The 24,447-nt window shown below is 41.1% G+C and overlaps 1 protein-coding gene across 7 annotated transcripts in view; it reads right to left on the minus strand.

The window, feature by feature from the left end:
• The window catches only part of TRIM44 (tripartite motif containing 44), a 119,013-nt gene extending 99,250 nt beyond the window's left edge, over positions 1-19,763 (minus strand). For all 7 annotated transcript variants that reach the window (XR_013829427.1, XR_013829428.1, XR_013829429.1 and 4 more), the window contains exon 1: positions 18,664-19,763. Coding sequence is in view for 2 of the 7 variants with exons in the window: in XM_079929172.1 (XP_079785298.1) it covers positions 18,664-19,335 (672 nt within the window). In the remaining 5 variants the exon portion in view is untranslated. The remainder of the gene's footprint in view (positions 1-18,663) is intronic.
• Positions 19,764-24,447: the final 4,684 nt, after the last annotated feature.

A 24,447-nucleotide genomic window follows, 5' to 3' on the forward strand; every position in this document is an offset into this window, starting at 1 on the left:
GTTATTACTGCATTATAATGATTTAGACTAGCAAAATCCAACAGAAATATAATGTAAGCCACAAATGCAAGCCACATATATAATTTTAAGTGTTTGAGTAGTCACAAAAATAAAAGGAAATTAATTTGAATACATTTTACTTAACTCAGTATATCCAAAATATTATCATTGCAACATGTAATTTCAACATGAGGTATTTTATACATTTTTTTCATACTAGGTCTTTGAAATCTAGTGTGTATTTCACACTTACAGCCCAATTCAATTTGGACTTACCACATTTCAAGTGCACCAAAGCTATCTATGGCTAGTGACTACTGTACCGGTCAGCACAGATTTAAAGCACAGACTAAAGCCACACTGCCTGGATTCAAGTCCCAAATCTACCACTAGATCTGTGTGACCTCAGGCAAGTCACTTAGCCTCTCAGCGCCTCAATTTCCTTATAGTATGAAGCTAATAATAGTACCCATTTCATAGGGTTGTAGAAAGACAACATGAGCTCATATACATCAAGGTACTTGGAACAGGGCCTGGCACATGCTAAAGACAATAGATGTACGAGACATATTTATTATTACTGTCTGTCTCCCTCACAATATTTTAAATTCCTTAAAGGTAAGAACTACACTTTTTACCTCTATCTGTGTTCAGCATCAAGAAGGTGTTCAAAAAAGTCTGCTGAATAAACAAATGAATATGCAATCTTAAGATATGAATGCCCTTATAATAATACATGTGTGTAGCACAATGTAAAGTCACATGAATTAGTTTATTTTCTTATCTCAACTCCTTGGGGATAGGATAGGATAATCACTCTCATTTTACCAGTGTTGGAAAGGAGGCATGAGTAAGTAAAATGACTTGTCATTTTTATGGGTATGGGACAATAAATAAGTACAATATAAACAAGTACTACAAATGTCTGTTCTTCAAAATTGGCCTCAGAATCAGTGATAGTTTCCAAATTTGGGGGGAAAATTCCAATTCCTCCAAAACAGGACCTACTTAGTAAGACTCCATCATATAGATTAAAACAGACTAAAGCCTAAATCCTTTTTTCCCCTCTAACCTCCTTTCTCTCCCAAGTCTACACAGTAAAAGTCTGATGTAACCTAAGACCGATATCTGCTTTAGATGTGCTCTCCAAACACAGCTTAGCTGACATTCCCATCCTAACTGTGGTTCTAAACTTTAATAATTTGTATTTTTAGTTTTACTTTTAAAATGATGACAACTTTCCAAATTTCTTCACCAATCTAAATCTTTCATCTCTGGTCTCACAGCAGACAGGTGGGAAAAGGAATCCGGAGGTCACACACCAGGGGAGTGCATGAGACCCAAAGTACCTAAAAAAGGGTTAAATTGCCAGACACAATCCTGCTTTTATGAGATGATCAGACAATAAAGACTGTCTGGTGATATCATTCCTCTAACCTGCTTCTCATTGGCTGGAACAAGCAGGTCACTTGTCCCTGGAAAACTCTTTTCCCCCACATCCCAGCTGCCAGCACCCATTTTAAGCTCTTCAGCAAGAGCCTTTGATATATTATGACTTTCCCCCTGGCTCTAGAGAACAGAAAGGAATGCACCAAACTGTGTCTTAAAACATTCAGAAGAGAAACAGGACGACGAAGGAATCCCTAAGAAGCAGACAGCCTGTTTGCAGGCAGCTGTGCCTTGTGTGGAGAGATAAGGGAACCCTTAGCCTTCTTTCATAAAAACAGTGTGTCAGCAGAATCCTTCCTCCTTTTTACAAAGCATCCGCAGCACTGCCTACCCAGGGGAGTGACAGAGGAGAGGCACAGAGACTCTTCCTTCAGGAAATTCACCCATACTACCTCCCCACCCTTCTCTCTTTGAGAATATTCTCAGAGATAATTGGGGTCTGTATTGAGCCAGCCTCTAAACGGGTGGTGAAAAAACCTTCCCCAATAGCTTTTTTAACCCCTCCCCCACCAAATAAGCAGTTGGTCAGAAGGGAGAGGGTCCTCTGGGCAGACCCTCCTCTGACAGCGGCAGAGCTGGGTAAGAGTACAAATGGACAACCCTGGCCCCAAAGCCACTTCCTTTCTTTTCACACACCCCAGTCCCTTCCTGCACCTCAAGGAGCATTGTACACAGATGTTCAAGCGAATACATCCAAGCTCTGGGCACATCTCTCTCAAACAGTCGCCTTGGCCACACCTGGGTCCTACAAACGCGCATATCAGGGGCGGGGTCTAATGGTTTGGTCCACCTTTGGGAGGATGGGCTCAGAAAGAGCCTCTGCAGGCCCTGGACGCAGGGTCAGGACATTTCATCAGGTAATTCTTGGGTCCTGGATACTTGGAGAGCGGTCTAGAAGGGGGCAGGCATGGCCAAAGGAAAGACCCTCAAAAGCATAGGGCAGGGGCACAGAGCTGTCTAGGTCTAAGGTGGTATTTGAGTATGAGTGGCCCCAAACCATCGGGTAGTATCATGTTTTAGTTAATTATTTGTTTGCAGAGGGCAGTCATCAGTCAAAAGGTAACTGGAATAGACAATACTTTCAGAGTTCCCTACTGTGGTAGAATGGAGGAGTTGCCTCTGAAACCTGTGTTCTAATTGAGAAGTTAGACGAATTCTAACCTTGTAGACATTTGGTTCCATAAATGGCCAGATTATGCTATGTCAGTCCCTGGGGGAAGCACTGTGAGTGAAGAAGTGAGATTCGCCTGATACCGCTCTTCCTCACCTCCATTCCACACAATGCATTCCAAGAACACAGGAGCTCAATGTGAGCCTATCTTGTTTATGTACCTCTTTCCTCCCCCAAGAAGAGTGTAGATTAAAACAAGACAAGCGCTATGTTGTGTAACACCCCTCAAAGTTTGATCCATCTATGGAGATGGGGGATGCTTCATAAAAGCCAACTCCTAGGGATGAATCATAATAAAGCCAAAGAAAGGACAAAATGCCTACATTTGAAGGTATTCTTTATTCTCCAAGGCACTTTCATATGCTCTTTCATTGGCATTTCACAATAAACCAAAAATTCTCACTTTACAGCTGGGGAAAATGGCTGGTGAAAATCAAATGAGAAACCCCCAAATCACAGAGCCCATACACTGTTTAACTAGCATTACACAGTAATACAATAACTAAAAGGTAGTGTATTCACAGTGTACAATAGAGAGAAATGGTTCTGTGGAAGTCAAATGATGTCCACCAAATCACAGAGCTAGTCAGTAGCAAAACCAGGATCAAAAAGATCTAAATGAAAAAGATTTATAACATATACAAGAGAAGAGGTTGGTATCAAGAATAATGCGAAAATACATAAGGGATTCCTGTAAATAAGAAAAAGCCAAATAAGCATAAAAAAAATCCCAACAAAGGATATGAACATAACAGAAATGCGAAACGGCTAACACACATATGAAAAGATGTAAAAGATGCTCTAACTTACTTGTAATTATCATATCATTTCTTATCCATCACATTGAAAAAAAAAGTTTTGATTTGATAATACCGAGTGATGAGAGACTTTGGGCAGGCTGGGGATTTTCATATGTTGCTGATATAATATAATAAAGCTACTTTGAAATCACATGCCTAGCAAGTCCATTTTTCACTTTCTCCCCTTGAGAAGCACTAACATGGGCCAGGGAGGTATGAAAAACAGTATCTATGGCAGCACTGCTTGTAATACTGAAAAACGGGCAACATCCTAAACATCCATCAATAGTGGGTGGCCAAATAAACTATGGAATTAACAAATGGGATCTGATATAGCAAATAAAAAGAATGAGACACAACGCTGAATTTTTTAAAAGTTGCAAAACAATGCATACTATATCATTTATTTAAAAAGCATAAAACTATTCATTTTTATGGGTGATACATATGTATGTAAAAGACTAGAAAGCAATGACTGGAAGGACTAGTAGTGGGAATAGTAGTAGGAAGAGTCTTCGACTTACATAAATTTATTCCTATTATCTAATTAAGATTTAATATACAAAAAGGAAGGGAGGGAGGAAGAGAGGACAGATCTAGGGCTTCTGCTTCGAGTGTCTCTCTCCATGAGTTTGCCTAAGTATAAATACTGGGGCACTGTTCCTTTTGCATGCAAACATGAACCAAAGGTATAAGAAAGGGTTCTCTACCTAGTATTCATGTATCTATTTCCGGGAGTTTGAAATCCCCAAAGCTGTACACAAAGTTTGCAATGTACATGCACTTTTCTATGAAAAGGGACTTGAGCGCTCCCCAAAGTCCCCCAAAAGTTTAACTTTCCTAGTGTAAAGGGCATTGCATAAAGAGAAAGGAGACTCAGGCTCCATTCCTACTAATTGCTATATGAGCTTGGAAAAGTCATTTTACATCTCTGAGTTTCTGTTTCTCAACCTGTAAATGAGGAAAATGGGCCAAATCAGAACCTACAGATTTGCAGGCTGCAGCCTACACAACTTTGGTTTTGTTGTGTTTTTAGAGTGTTGTCCCACACAGCATACTAGAAATTTTAAATTCATTGTCAACATTTAAAAACCAGGAGATACGACATAATAAAGATTTCCAGCTTCTTCTAAAAATCTGAAAGGTATGACTGTACTGGGCTCCCTCTCCCACATAGCAGCAACCGGCTGAAGCTGAGTAGCAACTACCCGCTTTAGGCAAGGCAAGCTCCCTCCAGTTTGCCATAGTTACCCTGGCTGGCTTCTCTCATTTACATTACCTTTCTGGTCCCTGTAGACATTTGAAGTTGCTACCCCTGCAAGAACTCCCTCTGAAAGTTTTCTGTCTCTAAGGGTCCTTGTGTTTGAACACCAAGGAAGTTGGCATGTTTTTCTTCAAAGGGGTTCAGAATACCTCATAAACACATGTCCATCCATTCACTCCAAAACACAGAAATAATACAGCTCATTCTAATGCAAACATTCTTTGAAAATGGGCAAGAGGCAGAAACAAAAGTGGAATATGGTAGGTAAAAGGGACATCAGAATAAGATCTTGACAACCAGTCTCTGTACTTTCATGGGAGTCAGTCTAGTCTAATGCCAATAACCAGCTGGGCACCAAAAGAAAAGTCATGTGTCAGTAGAAATGTAAGTGTAAATCACTTAATATCCTAAACTGGTTCCTAAATATTGAATTCTGTATTATAAAGAATCAGAAGATGCTGAGTTCAGAAAGAATACTGGCTGCGTATTTTGGTTTTTTCCTATCCCACTAGCCTTGTGTTGCTACCATGCTTAAAAAAAAAAAAATCAATCCAACTTTCTATCATTTTCACAAAAAGGTTTTTTTGGGAGAAACGGTGGAAAAGGACTGGGAGATAGAATATGTAAGAAGTCCTCCTAAGGAATCCAATCAGAAAGCAAAGCCCTGACAAAAGGAAATGAAACTGAATTTTAGTACGCCATAAAATTTTAGTTTCACCACGCCATGTCCAAAAATTCTTTACCATCTTCTTCACATGACTTGATTTTCCAACTCCAAATCCACTCCTATGTTAGGCAACCACCTTTATATAGTTGCTTAGATCCAAAATATTTTGGGGGCCTGAGCAAACCTACCCCCAAGTCTTTTCAGACCTAACTCTAAAACACAGGCCAAGTCCAACTACTCTTCACCATCTCCACTATTCCCTGTTTGGTCCTAATCCAAGGAGCAACACCACTCCCACTCGCCTACCCTACACTCCATTCCCCACACAGGCACCAGAGGGAAATTTTAAGAACGTGAATCAGATCACTCATTCTCCTGCTTAAACAGTCTATGGCTACTCAGAAGGAAATCCAGTATCTTTACCATGGCCTACTTGACAGTCTGACCTCATCTACTACCCGCTACCTGGAACCCTGACTCATTATCCTCCAGCCATCTTTTTTATCCTCAGTAAGCTTGTTCCATCTCAGTGCTTCTACACTCGCTTACTTCCTCCATTCAGATCACTATGCCACCAGATCTTCCCACCACTGGCTCTAACTATACCCAGTCCTTGTCAGATCCTTAAACAGCCTCTCTCTCATTCCCCATTCCAGCCACTCTCTTTCTCCTTCCCCTAGTTTGTTATTCATGGCATTTATCATTATTTAAAATGTTATTTACTGTTTAACTTGCTTGTGTCTGTTTTGCTGACAACAAAAGCTCCATGAGACCAGTACTTAGAATTGTTCACTGTTAAATTCCCTACAGCCCCAAATACTCCACCTGACTGAGTGAATAGATCAAAGGAAAAAAACACCACGCCACTAATTTCAAACAACATAGAAAAATATCTTAATGAAACTGTACCTCAAAAAATTGTGGTAAAAATTAAATGACATAATATGTAGGAAGTTTATAGCACAGAACCTGGTACCTACTAAGTTCTCAATAAATTTTAGTTATCATTGTTGTTATTGTTATTATTAAGTGATTAAGTCTATTGAGTGACTGACTGCTAAGTATCAAGTACTGAGCTAGAGAAGTGCTGAATGGAAAAAAATGAACAAAACAATCTGATACAATCAAAATACTCTGTAAAATATCTAGGAAGAAAAATCCAGATGGAAGGGAAAGAATAGTTTTTTTGTTTGTTTTTGTTTTGTTTGTTTGTTTGTTTTTTGTGGTACGCGGGCCTCTCACTGTTGTGGCCTCTCCCGCTGCGGAGCAACAGGCTCCGGACACGCAGGCTCAGCGGCCATGGCTCACAGGCGCAGCCGCTCCGCGGCACATGGGATCCTCCCGGACCAGGGCACGAACCCGTGTCCCCTGCATCGGCAGGTGGACTCTCAACCACTGCGCCACCAGGGAAGCCTGGGAAAGAATAGTTTTAATAGTCTGATTAGAATATTCATAAAGTATCTACTAAATACCTTCACAGAGATAATAAACATCAGGAGATTGCGTCAGTACAACTTAGAAAGGTTAAATGTAAGTGAGAATAATTAAGAGTAGAGGCTAAATGGGATGGGTGAATGAAAATGTCCTTTGGGGTTAGACCTGGATTCAAATCCTAATCCTTCCACTTACAAACTAGGTGAACTTCCACAAAGCTCAACCTCTTTGAGTATCAGTTTTCTCATCTGTAAAATGAGAATCAGAATAATACAGGTTATTGTGGGAGTTATATTGAGATCAACTGAAATAATGAGGTGAAAAGCACCTGACCTAAAGCCACTTAATAATTATTATTATTATTCTAATCTCGGGAAAGAGCCTCAAAATTCAACAGCAGATAAGAGTTTCTAGACTCTCTTAGTTTTATAACCTCAGCTAAAGGCTAGCATTTCCATTCTTCACACACATGAAGTCAGAGTCTTTCACTCAACACAGATTACCCTGCCAGGGTTCACAGAGACCCAAAGAACAGAGTGGAGAACAGTAGGGGTGCCTCTAACCTCTTTCCCCCACGACTGCCTACTGGAAAGAAAACAGAGGCTATTTTCTAACTAGAAAATAAAGGGTGTACTGCCCCTGCCTCCTCTCCACTTCTATAAAAATTTCCTACAGTTCAGAATGTAAAACAGAATTTAAAGAGGACAACCAGCAAGACTTGGAAACCTAAAATTAGACACACCAGCTGTGTTTTGGTTAGCTAGTGCACATGGCACCAGCAGGACACTGAAATATACAGGAGCCTCTTCTCTGAAGACAAGTTTTTCACCAGCCTATCTACCCACCAGCATAGAGCAGTCAGAAGGAACAGAAGGAGAGGGGGCTGAACAGCGTTCACCAAAAGAAACTTGGTGTCCGAACTTCTACTTCTGCCAGACTACCTGGTCTGGAATTGAACGCAGAATAGAACCTTAGTTGACTCTGTAAGGATAATAAGAGTCACTAATTGCTGAGGGATTATTATATTCCAGGCACTGTGCTAAGCTCTTTACATGTATCATCTTGTTTGTTCTTCACTACAACCCAAAAAGGAGAAATAATTATTATGCCCATGTTACAGATGAGGAAACCAAGATTCAGAGAGACTGAGTGAATTCTCCAACATGACACAGGTAATAAGTAGCAGAGCCAGGATTCAAACCCATAGACTGCAAAGCCAATTAAGGCAAGACTGCTTGGTCTTTCATATTCATTCTCCCATTCTTCCTTAGTAAGAGACTCCAGTTTTAGCTGGACACACCATGGCCTGAAGAAAAGACTGTTTCCCATCCTCCCTTGCAACTAGATAAGGCCATGGGACTGAACTCCAGCCAATGAAACATAAGCAGCAATGCATGCAACTTCTGGAGGGTTCTCTTAAAATAAAGGGGTGTTCCCATCTTCACTTTCCCGTGCCTGCTCTCCTGGAACTCAGATGTACTGGCTGGACCTCCAGGAGTCATCTTGGTCCATGACAAGAACCATACCCTAAGGATAGCAGAGCAGAGGTAGAAAGAGCCTAGATTCCTAATAACTGCATGGTTCCTCTATACCAGCTTTGGACTGCCTACATCCTTCTATACAAGAGAAAATAAAACATCCACCTTGTTTGAGCTGCTGTTATTTTGGATTTTTCCAAATTATTTCATTATTTCAGATGCAGTTAAACTTAATGTAAACACTGATATAGTAAATCACTATGCAACACTCTCTCTTTCAGTTCTTCATTGATGCCCTGTGACTATGTGAGATTATTATACTTCATATCATACATTTACCAAATATTTCATGTATATCTACTCTCCAACAGGCACTGTGCTAGGTGCTGGGAACACAAAGATGTGTAACATACAGTCCTAACGCTAGAAGAAGAGTTTATGACCCACGCAAGACAGAGACATGGTGGGAAGAAATAATATTGATGTAGTATACTGTATTTAATGCTATAATAGTACAGGCTGTTGCTATGGGAACACAGAGGACAGCTGCCTAACACTCTAGTCATATCTACCTAGTAAAATCCTATCCATCTTTGAAGGTCCACCTCAAATACCACTTCCTCTAAGAAATCTTTCCTGATTCCACGTCTCCAGCTGAAAATAACTTCTCTTTTCTCTGAGTCCCCACAACATACTATTTGTACCTCTCTTCTAGTATTCATACGCAAATAAGCATGTGAAAAGACTATAAGCTTCCTGATGTCAGGCATCTTTCTTTATCAATATCCGTCATGTAGCACACCTTAAGTGCTCAAAAATTATTCACATAAATAAAATTAACTTAAAAACACCAGTTTTTGACAAAAAAGCTAACTATATGCTACAGTTTGGATGTAGTATAATGCTTTCTCTAATATCCTGTTGAAGTTAAAAGCAGATTGCTCTGTTACCCGATCAGAAACTAGCTAAATACATTTGAAGTGAGCTTAATTTATAATTAAATGTTCGACAAGAATAATTTAGCACACCACAATATACATCAGTCATTGCCTATATGGTTACTTGCCATAAATTATAGACTGAGCACTTAGAGTATCTGGAAGATTTTGCTTGGTTGGTTTCATTTTTTTTCATTCTTGACTCTTTTTTTTTTTTTTTTTTGCGATACGCGGGCTTCTCACTGTTGTGGCCTCTCCTGTTGCAGAGCACAGGCTCCGGACGCGCAGGCTCAGCGGCCATGGCTCACGGGCCCAGCTGCTCTGCGGCATGTGGGATCTTCCCGGACCGGGGCACGAACCCGTGTCCCCTGCATCGGCAGGCAGACTCCCAACCACTGCACCAACAGGGAAGCCCCTTGATTCATTTTTGACATCGGAAAAGGGCATCAATATTGATTTTTTTATCCCCCAATGTCATGTTGGCTTGATCCCTATCATAGTCGCACACACACCCACAAACAAGATTCTCATCTCTGCCCCACATATCCGCACTGAAGTTTTTGTTTCACCCCTTCTTGGTCTGTACTCTTGTCTTCTCTTCTGAGAGGTCCATTAGTCTCTGTGCTCCTTCCTGCTGCACAACAGATTTACTCCCTGGCTCTGGATATTAAACCCACAACAGGAACAGGAGCGTGAAACTGAGCTAGTTATCCCAGATTGAACTGTAACTTCAAGCAGAAGACACACTGCGCACTGACACTGACAGATCTCTGGCTTCTCAGTTTGGGTCCGATGCAAGGGAAGAGAAAAGGTGGGTGTTATCAGTGGACAGCAGGGCAACCTCCATGTTGTGGGCTGTGGTCAAGAAAAGGTGGTGCCACAGACACATAGTCCTTTATCCCCAGAGGGGCTTAAGAATAATACACCTACTGCATCAGCAACCTTACCCTGAAAAGCAGTCATCTAATAGTACAATATGCCTATTAACCTATTAATCTATTCTGATTGAAAGGTCAGGGAAGAGAAAAAAGAGGGCACTGGATTCTTGGGAGAGAGCAGGGAAAGTATGGACCTTTTCCCTCAACAATCCTCTTGATAGTGTGTACCCTTAATTCTGTGGTCTTCCTCCTAAAAACAGTAACTCCAGTCTAACCACAACATGAAAAGAAGACAAATCCCAATAGAAAGACATTCTATAAAATATGTCTTTTTTATAGAATGATCATCCCCAAAGATTTTGATTTAAGGCTGGGCTGAGGCCAATCACAGGTATTTTCTAAAGAATCTCCCTCCACAGGTGATTCCAAAATGTGGCAACAAGGTGAGAAACACACTGTTTAACCTACTGTTTAACCTACCTGCCACTCCTCTTTCATTCCAATATACTCCAGAGTGACCTTTCTGCTGTCCCTCCAACACCCCAAGTTCACCTCTACCTTAAAGCCTTTGCATTCACCATTCTTTCCGCCTTAACCACTCTTCTCCCAGACTTTTTCTTAATTCTTAGATTATAAACTGTAATTTTAATAACAAAGATTGTGGGAAGAGTCCACGTCCCTAACTGAACATAATTAGATGACTCTTCCCCTCCACTTAACCCTGCAGAAGCCCTCTAGGCTCTCTTTAATGAAGTTCCATCACCATGAATGTTGAATCCCCTGAAAAACTGAGCTATTGTCAAAGAGATCCCCATAAGCTCACATTCCCTCCACAGTATTTTCACCTGTGTTAACAGCACATTACAATTGCCAGAACTACACTACTCCTCTCACTTCAAGAGCCATCTAATTCCTTTTTGAAGAGTCCTATGAACCAAACCGATCATCTCTGCTATGAATCACTGGACTTCGTGCAAAAGGCACTGAGTGGTAACACAATAGGAGGTTTTCTCTAGATCTCTGCAAGATCTCATAATTCAGGTCTCTGCCTTAATGTCACATGCTCAGAGACACCTTCCATGACTACTTGGTCAAAAAGTAACTCCCTCCTGCCCTCCTGCCACATCACTCACTCTTTCGTTGCTATGACTTATTGTTTTCATAGTACACACTACCATCCAAAATTACCCTCCCTTATCTCTCTCCCCAGCTAAAGGGTAAACTCCATAAAAGCTAGGGCCCTGTCTGTCCTCTTCACTGCATACGTCCCAGACTTATTACAGGTAAAGAAAGTACATTTTGAAGAGTAGACTGAGATGGAGAATCCCAGAACGGGAGGCCTCACTTTAACTTTCCATCAACCATTTGTGGCAGCTTCAATCATTCCCTTTACCTTAGTCTTAGCTTTTGTCTTATTCTATACAAATAAATAAGACACAGACTGAACCACTGTGTAGACAGCACTTAATGGTTTTATTAGAAGGTACTCCAAATCCTTTTAGTCAAGAATAAAAACATAAATAGGGAAATTACAGCAGACATTCAACCTTCTGCCTCCCTGCCAGAGCTGCTTATGAGCTGAGCACAGAGCCAGAGCCGCCGGCCATTACAAGACACAGCAGCGGCATACCCCCATCTCCAGCCCCTCCAGAGTCACAGCTGTCCGGAGAATATGCCTGTACCCTCCCGACCGCCCTGCCACTAGAGCCCCCTCGTTGGGGCGCCCCTGCAGTTGTTCTGTCACTTAACCAAACATTCTTCTTTCCAAATACCCATCTTAAAGACACACTCAAGGGCAAAGGGAGTGATTTCAAAACTTTTGGATCTGTCCATAACAAAGCCATGTTAAGAACTCCATAGATGCTTATAAGTACTTGCAGAACTCTGCCAATCATTTCTCCCTTTGCCATTTTATAAGACTCCACCTTTTCTTCAGGTGATCTTAGAGTGAACGAGACAAGTGTTTTTCAAACTACAGGACATGACCCATTAGGGTACAATGAAATCTATTTATTGGGAGAATCCAGAAATTTTTTTGAACAGAATAGAATACAAACAGAACACATCATATGCAATAACGTTAACAGTGCTCCGTTTGAGTTAAAGTATGTGTGTGTGCGTGTGTGTATGTAAACTAGACCACAATGTAAACTATATTTACATATAGTGGTTATCTGAACATAACCCCTACTGTAGGTTATGTTCAAAATAATTTTTTAAATTACTGGTCTAGAGTTCTGAATACATGTAATTGCACTTATACTGTTGAACAAAATGATTCATTAAATATAGCTATGAATGCAAATTCCCTTGACAACTTAAGAATTTTCATATGAAAATATCCATGAACCAGATCAAGCTCCTTTGTCAGACCCAATGACCCATTTTCAGAACCACAAATTACGGTCACAATAAGAGAAACCTGCATATCTGAGAGTTTATGAACCAGATGTGAGGTCATAATATGGGCTGTGTAACTATATTCCTACGATAAAACTGGAGCACAGGCTCAATTCAAATCTGCACCCACAGGATCCTTTGGAGACCAAATGCTCTGGAGCCACACTGGAAATACAGCACAAGAGGAAAGGTAGGACTTTAAAAGTCACTTCAGTGATTAGGGTTCAACTTATCCCTTCAAGGTGTTCACCTTAGTCCTTGAGGCATTAGCCTCCACGTTGCCTCTGCTCGGATCCCTTCTGGCTGTACAGTCACCCTGGTTTTCTGTCCATTCTGGCCCGCTCTGCAGTTTGCTTTACTCTAGCCCTCGCCAACAATTTGGCCTTCTACCACCAATATTAGCCACTCACAGCCCGGTTTGGCACTGAGATATCAAAACATATATTGTTCAAATCCCTCTCAACTCTGAACTTGTGCATTTAACTAGACTCCTCCTATTAATAATAATAAAAACAACAGCTAACATTTAAAGAGCACTTACAATGTGTTAAGCATTGTTAAAGTGTTATCACAAACTAAGTTATTGTATTCTCACAAAACACTACTTGATTTCTTAACTTTATACCCATTTTAGAGATACAGAAACAAGGCCAAACTGTTAAATAACTTGTCCAAGGTCAAAAAGCAAGCGGCAGAGCTAGGATACTTCCTGTTCCTCCCTAATCCCACACTGTGTTTTATTTTTTCTTTATTAACAGTTATTACATGTTTATTTGAGCATTTGTTGCTCTCTATTTCCTTCCAACACAATGTATACTCCAGTAGAAGCAGGGACTTCTTCCATTTTGCTATATTCTCAATGCTTAGAAAGCACCTGCCCTTGGCCAATGCTCAATAAATACTTGATGAATGAATGAATGAATGCAGTATAACAAAGATCCTCTTCTCTCACCATCATCATGCCAAGCCACTTTTAATATTCCAAGAGACCTACTTTCTTGTCAATAAGTAAATGTACACTGCCCTCAAAATATATGAAACCAGAGGTGAAATGAAACTAATTAAAGCTACAAACAAGCTCTAAACAAGTTCAAATTTTTATTGAATAAAAACGATCAGCCCTTCATCCTAGCTGCCTAACAGAGCAAATGGTATGCCCTTTCTGAGGGGGGAAAATATGACTCTAGTGTCTACAGTTCTTTTAAACACAATGTCTGGTATTGAATGAAAAATTATCAGATGAGAATAATCATGAAAATGTGGCATATAACCAAGAATCAGATCCCAAAAGATAAAGAGAAATGGATCTTTAAAAAAAACAACCAAACAGGCATTCTAGAGTTGAAAAACACAATATCATAAATTAAGAATTTAATGACTGACACTCACTAGAGTATTTGCAGCTAAAATGAATAAATAAATAGGCACCTCTATGGAGTGATTTCCAAGACATACTGATAAGTGAAAAAAGCAAAACATAAAAGAGAATTTATATTGCCCCAAAACCCACAATTCCAGTTTCACCATGAGAAAAACATCAGACTAATCCAAACGGAGAGACAGTCTACCAAATACCTGACTGGCACTCCTCAAAACTATCGGCCAGGGGACCCTGGTACAGAATCATTAGAGGAAAAACTGGTGAACGTCTAATAAGGTCTATAGTTAAGTAATACTGTTCCAGTGTTAACATAAGCAGAGTACAGGAAACAGCTCTACTGATCTGAGTACATTTACCGATCACAAGAAACTGGGATGTGCATTTGATTATAGGCAGAAAGTGAGGTGGGCAGGGGGAAAGAAGATAAAAGAAAGCAAAGCCTACAACATGCTCAGAGTGGGACATTTAAAGGAGACCCTTTCCATACAGACTTTTGACCCTCCTACCCCTGCCAAAGAGTAAAATTCTAGAGTAAAGACAAACTAAAGTTGCCGCTATCTCACCCTCCAAAGAGGAGTGTGGGGAGCCATGCCTTGGAGCCGAACAAAACGGGGCGGTGGGGGGATGGGGTGCAGGACAGGATGAAAGAAATTCTTTAAGAGGCTGTAAATTTGGACAGGCACCTCCTGAAAATCTGTTCCAAGAAATCTCTCATGCAATTAATTTAGTTTAAGGGGGTCCTAAACAAGCTGTACACTTAGGCCTTATCAGAAGCAAACTCAAATGCTCTTTCGAAGACTACAGCTTCAGGCCAAGGCTTGGGAAATCCCCACAAATAATTTTTCAAGGCAATGAAAAGCTACTCGAACATAACAAGCACAAAAGGAAAGAAGGAAACCTAAAAAACACCACAAAAACAATAGCTAGCAGAGAAAGGTCTATAAAGTCCTCAAATACTGGAATTATCAGTGACAGATTATAAATCAACATGCTTACTGTTCTTAAAGGAATAAAGAGGATAGCTACACCATGAAAAAAGATAATAAGAGGATATGATTCACAAATCTATACTAGTACATTTGAAAATTTAGACAAAATGGACAAACTTCTAGGAAAATGTAACTTATCAAAATTGACTTAAAGAAAAATACATAACCTGGACAGACCTATAACCACCAAATAAATTGAATCCACAGTCAATGGACTGGATACAAAACAAATGTATCCAATGTTGGATACAAAACAACAAAATTAATTCTTTCTCTCTCTTTTCAGATCCAGATGGCTTCCATGGTCAGTTCTACCAATCATTCTAGGAAGAAATATTCCAATCTTATATAATACACTTCCAGAACATTAAAAGAGAGAGAAAATACATGAGAAGCAACACTTCCTGACTCATACTATGAAGCCAACATAACCTTGATAGCAAAATCTCATGAGGACACTACAAGAAAGGAAATTTACAAGTTAACTTCTCCCATAAATATGAATGAAAAAATCCTACATAAATTATTAATAAACTAAATTCAAAAACATAAGGATACTTCATCACAACCAAGTTGAGTTTCTCCCAGAAATGCCAGGTTGTTTTAACTGTAAAATATACTAATGAAGGGATGGAAATAAGACCATATATATGTACACACCTGTATCTGAAAAAACAAACACTTGAACGATAAGCAAAAAACTAATAAAAGTGGTTACCAAAGGTGAAAAAGAGGCTTTTGAAACATGTGAACATAATACTGATTTTTAAATTTAATTTAATAAGTATATCAGTTAATGTAATTCATCACATCAATAAAAGAGTAAAATCACACGAACATGCAACAGATGCAGAAAAAGCATTTGATAAAATTCAATATCCATTCAATATTAAGAAAAACTCTTAAACTGGGACTAGAAGGGAACTTTCTTAATCTAATTAAATATATCTGTGGGGAAAAAACCCACTAGCACACTTGTGAAATGTTATGAATTATCCCTCAATTAAGAACAAGGCACAAATATTCACTATCCCTTCTATTCAACATTATACTGGAGGTCCTATCCAAAGCATTAAGGCAAGGGGAAAAAAAAAAAAAGAACAGGCATAAGGACTGAAAAGATACAAAAGCTTTCCCTCTTGCAAATAATATGATCATGTGTGTAGAATAAATTTACAGATTATTAGAATATGTAAGACAGTTTAATACGAAAATCAATATATGAAAGTTTATCATATTCCTATATACAATTAGAAAACAAAAATTAAAAACATTTTTTACAATACTATAAAACTGTAAGTATCCAGGAATAAATTTCAGAATGATGTCCAAGATCTTTCAGAAAAAAAAATTACAAAACTTTATTGTGAGGCAATAAAAAGACCTAAATAAATGGATCAGAAGACTTCATTTTGTAATGGTATTAATTCTCCATATATTGGTTTATAATTACAATACAATACAATACAAAAAAAAAAAAAGTCCTGCAGGTTTGTTTTTTTTCTTAATACAGAACTTCATGGTATGATTCTAGGAAATGTAAAAGGCCAAGGCTGGCTGAGACACTCTTCTAGAAGAACAGAGTGGACAGACTTGCTCTACCAGATATTAAGACATGTTACAAACCTATGGTAACTGAGAAAACATGAAGCTCATACAGGAATATACTAACAGACCAATGGTATAAAATACAAGAGCCAAGAAACACATCATACACATATGGGCACTTGATATATGACTGGTGACACAGCAGATCAGTACAGAAAGGATAGGCTTTTCAATAAATGCTGCTAGAGCAACTGGCTATCTGTACAGGGTAAAAAATGAAACTAAGTCCCTACCTCCACTACCCAAAAATCAATACTAAGTGGAACGAGACACAAAAAGCACTAATAATAAAGAAAGTTATTGATAAATTCTACTACATTAAAATGAAGAACTTCTCTGTTCAAGGTACAATTTTTTAAAAAAGAAAAAGGAAAAACAGAGTAGAAGGTATTTGTAACCCATATCAACCACAGTCAAAAATATAAATATAAAAACTCCTGTAAATTAGTGAGAAAAAGACAACCCAAATGAAACGAACAAAAGACCTGAATGAGTACTTCACAAAAGAAGAAATACAAAAGATACTCAAAGTCATCAGTGACCAGAGGAATGCAAATTTAAACCACAAGAAGATACCACTACATATCCATATGACTGACAAAAACTAAAAATTCTGTAATAACAAGTGTTGGTGAAAATACTGAGCAAAAGGAACTCTCTTACACTTTTCATGGCAATGCAAATTGGTGCAACCACTTTGGAAAATAGCTGACAACATCTAATATTATTGAAGATATGCACAGTGTGTTACCCAACAATCACACTCCTAGGTTTATATTCCATTTAAATGTATGTAGATGTGCAGCAGGAGACATGAACAAGAATGTTTATAGCAACACTGTTTATAATAACTAGAAGTTCCAGAATCTGGAAATCAAATGTTCACCCTTGACAGAATAGGTAACTTGCGGCATATTTATAAAATGGAATTCTATACAACAATGAATATGGACAAACCACAGCCACTCACTGGAAGAATCTCACAAACACAATGTTGAAAAAATAAAGCAAAACCCAAAAGAATGCATGATAACAATACAATATCAATAGTGTCAAGTTCAAATAAGTTTAGAAATACATAAATGTGTGGTAAAAGTATAAAGATAAGCAAGGATATTATCACCACAAAAGTCAGGATAATGGTGACCTATGGAGAAGGGAGATGGTTATAACTAGAAAATTATAAAAAGGGCATGGGGCTTCAATATTGCTCCTAATATTCTATTTCTTAATCGGGGTGGAGGTTACATTAGTATTTGCTTTATAGTTATTTGTTAGACTGTGCGTATGTTTTTATACACTTTGAGTGTGTATTTTACAATAAAAAAGGGAAAATCTTAATATAGGGGATTTTCATTATCAAAATATTTGTTATCCCAGTGCCAGCAACTGCAAGGTTGCTTCAGGAAACAAAAGATGTCATGATGACAACAATAACTAATGAACTGATCACTCAAACTTTCCTGCCTGGTTAACTCCAGCTGTCTCTCTCACTGATTGTAAATATCCACAATATAAATAAAAAGCAAATCATCTGCAAATTTATTCATTCAATAAATATTTATTAATATTTGTAAGATTTCCATACACAGTTCTAGGGGACCAGCAAGGTCCAAGATAAAGGCCCTGCCCTCCTGCAAAAGATAGAGGACAAGGGAACACCCACTCCCATCCCAATTTTGCCTCCACCTTCTCACCCTCCTTTCCAAACAACTACCAAACATGAAGAACCTAAAAGGAACTCAGAGGCACACATGAAATTATCATCAAAACCACAACCTTAGGGAGTCTTTTCACTATAGAGGAACCAACTGCTTGGATCCATCTGGTGAAACCATGGTTTACCAATTCCTTGTCAAGAGCCTTAACCAGTCTCAACAATGAAGATGTTGTGGGAATAGGCTTAAGTGGAGTCAAAATCCCAAGGAATGCTTTACCTGGGATACGGAGACGAGAAGCTTATAATTTTCCAGAAATTGTAAACTAGATTTTGTACATTTATTTTTCTAGGGTCAGAGTCCAGAACTTTCATCTTACTCTCAAAGGACGTCAATCAAAAAGAGTCAATAATCACTGCTCCCAACAAGATGAACAGACCAGCTTTTTAGGGACATGGTGAAAGTTAATGTGGCCACAGGGAGGCCCCCTGGGTTGAAACCCAGGTGTCCTGACCTCCTGGCCTATGCTCTGAATGACCAATACTTACTCTTAGTTCTTCGAAGGCTTCGTCTAGGGTGGAGAGCTGGTGGCCCTGATGTGCCCCAATGACTGGGCACAGGACACAGATGAGCTGCTTATCTTCCTGGCAATAGGTACTCAAATCGAGCCCATGGTCCGGACACTTCCTCTTGGCCACTCTCTCCGCTTCCATTTCTATTTCTGGGTCAAATTCGCTTTCTGCCTCAGTTTCTCCCTCCGCTTCCGATTCTCCTTCCTCCTGGTTGTCTTCCTCTGCTTCGCTCTCTTGCTCATCCTCCATTTCTTCCTCACTGTCTTCCTCACTGTCTTCCTCACTCTCGTCTTCGCTCTCCTCCTCCGTCTGACTCTCTTCTTCGGACTCACAGTCTTCCTCGGACTCGCTCTCTTCCCCCGCCTCGCTTTCTAGGGCCTTCTCGTTCTCTACCTGGGCCTCGACTTCTTCCTCTCCCGCCCCATCCCCCCGGGCTCCCGGGGTCCAGGCCTGGGCGGCTCCGTGGACGTACTCGGCCAGGTGGTGCCTGGGGAACTTCTGCCCGTGCGCCTCCGCGTGGCGGCGACAGTAGCAGAAGCCGCATTCCTGGCACACTTCCTCGGCTCCCGGAGCCTCGTCTGGCTCGCACTCATCACACGTGCCGTCGGGCGGCAGCTCCTCGAAGGCCGCGCCCCCTCCGGAGGCCATGTGGGAGCTGTGCCGCGGCCCGGGTCTCCGGGCTTCAGAGCTCGCTGCCTGGCCTCGGCGCGGCCTCCTCGCGTCCTCCTCTCCACCTGGGGCCCGTCCCGCAGACTGGCCGCGCCGTGTCCCGCAGCCTCGGCGCCGCTGCCGCCTGTTCCCAGCAGTCTGCACCCAGCCCAGGAGCACAGGGCCTCGCCGCCGGCTCGGCAGCCTGGCGGCCGCTGTGCTTCCTCCGGCGTTCTGGGCACTTCCGGCGCAGCCGCCCAGCGCCCCCGTCGGCCCCTGCGCCGCGCCGCCCGCTCGGCCCCCCGCTGCCCCGGCGAGCGCGGTGCCGCCGGCCCCCGCGCCGCCCCGGTTCCACTTTCCCTGTCCCCGTCAGGCGGCCCGTTTTCACTTCCTGAGTCATTTAAAGTGGCAATGGCCCTTTTCTGCGTTTCCCGCAGGGGTTCAGCATCCCCGAAGGAGGGAGAGGATGGATGAGGTCTCTGATTCACTCCAGCTCACTCTGGAGGCGGGAATTGGGCCCCTCCTCCTCCACTTCCTCCCTGAGAGGTGCCAACCTGACTTTTCAAGGCCACTAGGCAGGTGTACAGGTGCATTTCAGCCTCCCTCCTTCCAATTTGTTGCTGCCCGTCCCAGTCCCCTCTGCTGCCTGTTCTGCAAGATGCCAGGACGGAGTGTTGTTTACCAGACTGAACCTGACCCCTTGGGATTTTCAGGGGGAAGGGTTGTGTTTGCTCTCCCAGGCTCAGGGAATCAGAGTCAGGTTGAGCAAACAGACGTTTTCTATCTAAAGCGATTCTATGCTTTGCCTATTTGCAAAGTCTATTTGCATTCCTGCTCTCCTAGGGGCTCAGAACCTCCAGGATCGTAACCTCTGCGCCTTTTTTTGAGAGCTTGCCTTGGGTTTGGCTGAGATGTCAGGGGAGGTAGGTAGGGAGAGACAGTATTTGTGGAGTGAGAATTCCAGTGTGCAGACCTTATCCTCTATGTAAGGAGGCCATCTAGATTCAGATCGGATTCCAAGAGAAACGAAAGGGACTGTTATTTATTAACCAATACTGAAGTGCCAAGAATCGGGCTAGATCTTTTTGTGGCTCCCAAGTTTGGAAGAGCCACTGCCCAAGGACCCTCAAATCCTGGTACTACAACTTATTGGCTTTGCAACCATGAAGAAGCTAACTGATCGTTCTGTTTTCCACTTTATATATATAAAGTACATATATATGTAAAGTGGAAATAATGGTAGTACGTACCTCATGGGGCCATTTTGTGAATGAAATGTAAAGGTGCCTGCCTTGTAGATATTCACTACATTTTAACTATTATTGGCAAGATTTATATTTAGTGCACATAATGACCCTTTGAAGGAGGTTTTAAACATTTTTGACACGTTTTGGCTGGCTGCTGGTGTAAGCAACTCCTCACCTCTACCCCATATATATGTCTCACCGCTCATTGAAGAGCTTTCGATTTGTACTTGGGAGAGGAAATGAACATTTTGATCTAGTCCAGAGAGAGGCGGAGATGTGGTTGAGAAGGAAAGGGGATGGAATGGTGTGTTTTTCACTGAGTCCCTTAGATACTTTTGATCTAGGATTTCCAGATGATCTTCACAAAAATGCCAGGGGATGGAGTGGGGTAAAAATCATTTAAAATAATTTTTAATATAGCCACATATAATGTATGCTTAATTTCTGTGCAGCTTTTGTCAGAGATTTTATTTTGAAAAAAATATTTTGTTTTATTAACCTCAGGACAGCTCTATAGAATGTGGGGGGAAAGGTCCAAAGGTTTGTTTTGTTCTAGTTCCCTCCACATTTCTATTTTTCTCCAATTCATTTCTCCAGAAATTGTCTTTTTGTTGTCATTATTGTTGTTATTGTTTGTTCTTAATTTTACCTAACAGAAAGTTAAAATATCATACTATGCAGTTCAGTATCTAACACTTTATAAACCTTCTTTGAGTCCTCTGTGGTGAGAGGGTCTTAAGAGACAGAAGTTGATGGAACTATTAAAAAAGGGACTTCATAGGGCTTCCCTGGTGGCGCAGTGGTTGAGAGTCCGCCTGCCGATGCAGGGGACACGGGTTCGTGCCCCGGTCCGGGAAGATCCCACATGCCGCGGAGCGGCTGGGCCCGTGAGCCATGGCTGCTGAGCCTGCGCGTCCGGAGCCTGTGCTCCGCAATGGGAGAGGCCACAACAGTGAGAGGCCCACATAATGCAAAAAAAAAAAAAAAAAAAAAAAAGGGAATTCATAAAATTCTGGGGATGGAGTATGGCAGACTCATGAGATGGACCTTCTGTGCCCCTCCGTACAAAACTCAGAATGGTCTGATTCCACAGGAATTGGAAACTTTGGGAGTATCCAGAGATAGAAACCTTGTTATATTAATCCATTATTGCATAGAAAAGTACCTCAAAATGTAGCAGCTTAAAACAATGAACTTTTATTATCTCACACATTCCTGAGCCAAGAATATGGGAGTGTCTTAGCTGGGTGGTCCAGCTCAGGGTCACTCAAGAGATTTCAGTGAAGCTGTTGGCTGGGGCTGTAGTCATTTGAAGACTTGACTAGAAATGTAAGATTTGCTTCTAAGATGGATCCTTCTCATGGCTGTTCCAAAGAGGTCTCACCATTTTCTTTTTTTTTTTTTTTTTGCGGTATGTGGGCCTCTCACTGTTGTGGCCTCTCCCGCTGTGGAGCACAGGCTCCAGACGCACAGGCTCAGCGGCCATGGCTCACGGGCCCAGCCGCTCCGCGGCATGTGGGATCCTCCCGGACCAGGGCACGAACCCGTGTCCCCTGCATTGGCAGGCGACTCTCAACCACTGCGCCACCAGGGAAGCCCCTCACCATTTTCTACTGGGCTGCTTGAATATCCTCATGACATGGCAGTTGGATTTTCCCGTAGCAAGTGATCCAAGAGAGGGCAAGGTGGAAGATGCAATGTCTTATATGACCTAAGCTCAGAAGTCACACAACATCATTTCCAACATAGCCTATTAGTTACAGAGATGAGCCCTGTTTTGTATGGGAGGGGACTGTTTGTGTAGGACATGAATACCAAGAGGTGGGGATCTTTAGGGCCATCTTTGAGGCTGGATACCATATTCTGCCCTTTGGCCCCCAATGATTCATATCTCTCTCAAATGCAACATACATTCACTTCCTCCCAAGATGCCCAAAACTCTCAACTCATTACATCATCGGCTCAAAGCCCAGAATCTTATCATCTAAATCAGGTCCAGGTGTGGATGAGGCGCCTAGGTGTAGTGTCTTATATGCAGCTCCTCAAGTATAGTTCAACACTCATTCTTTTCATCTGAATGCCTCCCAACATACAACAGTGGGACAAGCTTAGGATAACTGGTACAGACACTCCTGTTCAAAAAGAAGAAAAGACAGGAGGCATAGAAGAGTCACCGGCCCATAGCAATCCTAAAATCCAGCTGGACACATGTTAGAAGTTCCCTGATTAGGGCTCAATCCTACTTCTTTCTGGAAATGACTCTCCATGGCTTTTGACTTTACCCCCATTGGGCTCTTGATTCCACCCTCTGAGTCATCCTTCCTTTTCTATGAAAAGATACCCATGTTTGCAGCTATGTAATTTGTCAGTCTGCTTCCTGTTAGTAGAATTTAGGGGTCCAAAGTCTCCTTTTCATTTTGTACTGTTTCTGTCCCATTTAGTCCATGCTGGCAGTGTTTTGGCCAATATCATTCATTTAAAAATTTTGTGAGTCTCCTGTGAATCTAATTGGGGCACCACTCCATTGGACAAAAGTCATACCCACAAATCTCTTCAAGATAAGCTCTTCTCTACTCTGGAGAGTCATTCTGCTGAAACTGCTGAGGCACAACACTCATAAGCTTCTTTAAAGCCCTATTGTTTGTCTGAATGAGTCTCTGAATCACTGCTGTAGCTCTTTCTGAGATCTGAACAAAGGGTTTTACAGCCACACTCTCACCTTCATCATCTGATGATGTTTTCCTTGCAGCGCCCTAGAGTTTATTTTTAACTGGAAGCCATTTCTTCATTTTAGCATTATTTGCCATCTAAAGAAGATGGGAATTTTCAAGTCTAGCAAGCTCTGGATCCTTTTGAAAAATTACTTCTGTATATTATCTCTTTCTTCTCACATTTTGCTATCATCAGGAAGAAGACGTCAGTCAGCACCTTCAGCACTCTACCTGGAAATGTACTTAGCTAGAATACCCAATTAATTAGGCAAATTTTCTACTTTCCACATTACTGTAGGTGACAGTGTTGCTAAATTCCCGCCACTACATCACAAGGACCCTTTTTCTCCAGTTTCCAATAACTTTTTCCTCACTTCCCCTTAAGCCTTTATCTACAGCTTTCTCAAAAGCCATCAGAATTCTAATAGTTTCTTCAAGATTCTTCAGGTTTTCACTAACACTCTCCTCCGAGTCCTTCCAGCTTCTCCCACTGTCCAATTCCAAACCAGTCCAACATTTTAGGTTAGGTTTTTGTTATGGAAGCACCTCACTCTTTATAATAAAATATATATTAATTGCCTATTAATGCATAATGCATTACTCCAAAACTTTAAATCATCTTGGGGGCTACCACACTTGGCATTGGCATTGTCTTCTTGTTGTGGTTAGCAACAACTGTAAGGCGTCTCTAAGATACTCAGCAGGCAGTGCTTGTGGAGAACAAGGCAGTTTGCATTTGAGACTGTTTTGTGAGTACACGTGGGACTTTGAGAAATAAATGGTGTATTCCTAAAGTAAATAAGTATCTCCTAATTATGTGGGCAATAGCTGTTAACTTATTAGACATTTGAACTCTATACACATGAGGAAGCTGAAGTTCAGAGAGGTGAAGAAACTTGTTAAATGTTACCCAGCCATAAGGTAGCTAAATTTGGATTCAAACTCAGATCTACCTGACTCCATCTTACCATATTACCGTACCAATCTTTTTTTTTTAATTTTTTATTTATTTATTTTATTTTATTTTATTTTAGGCTGTGTTTGGTCTTCGTTTCTGTGCGAGGGCTTTCTCTAGTTGTGGCGAGCGGGGGCCACTCTTCATCACGGTGCGCGGGCCTCTCACTGTCGCAGCCTTTCTTGTTGTGGAGCACCGG

This window comes from Stenella coeruleoalba (assembly GCF_951394435.1).
Source record: "Stenella coeruleoalba genome assembly, chromosome: 8".
Classification (NCBI taxonomy): Eukaryota; Metazoa; Chordata; class Mammalia; order Artiodactyla; family Delphinidae; genus Stenella; species Stenella coeruleoalba.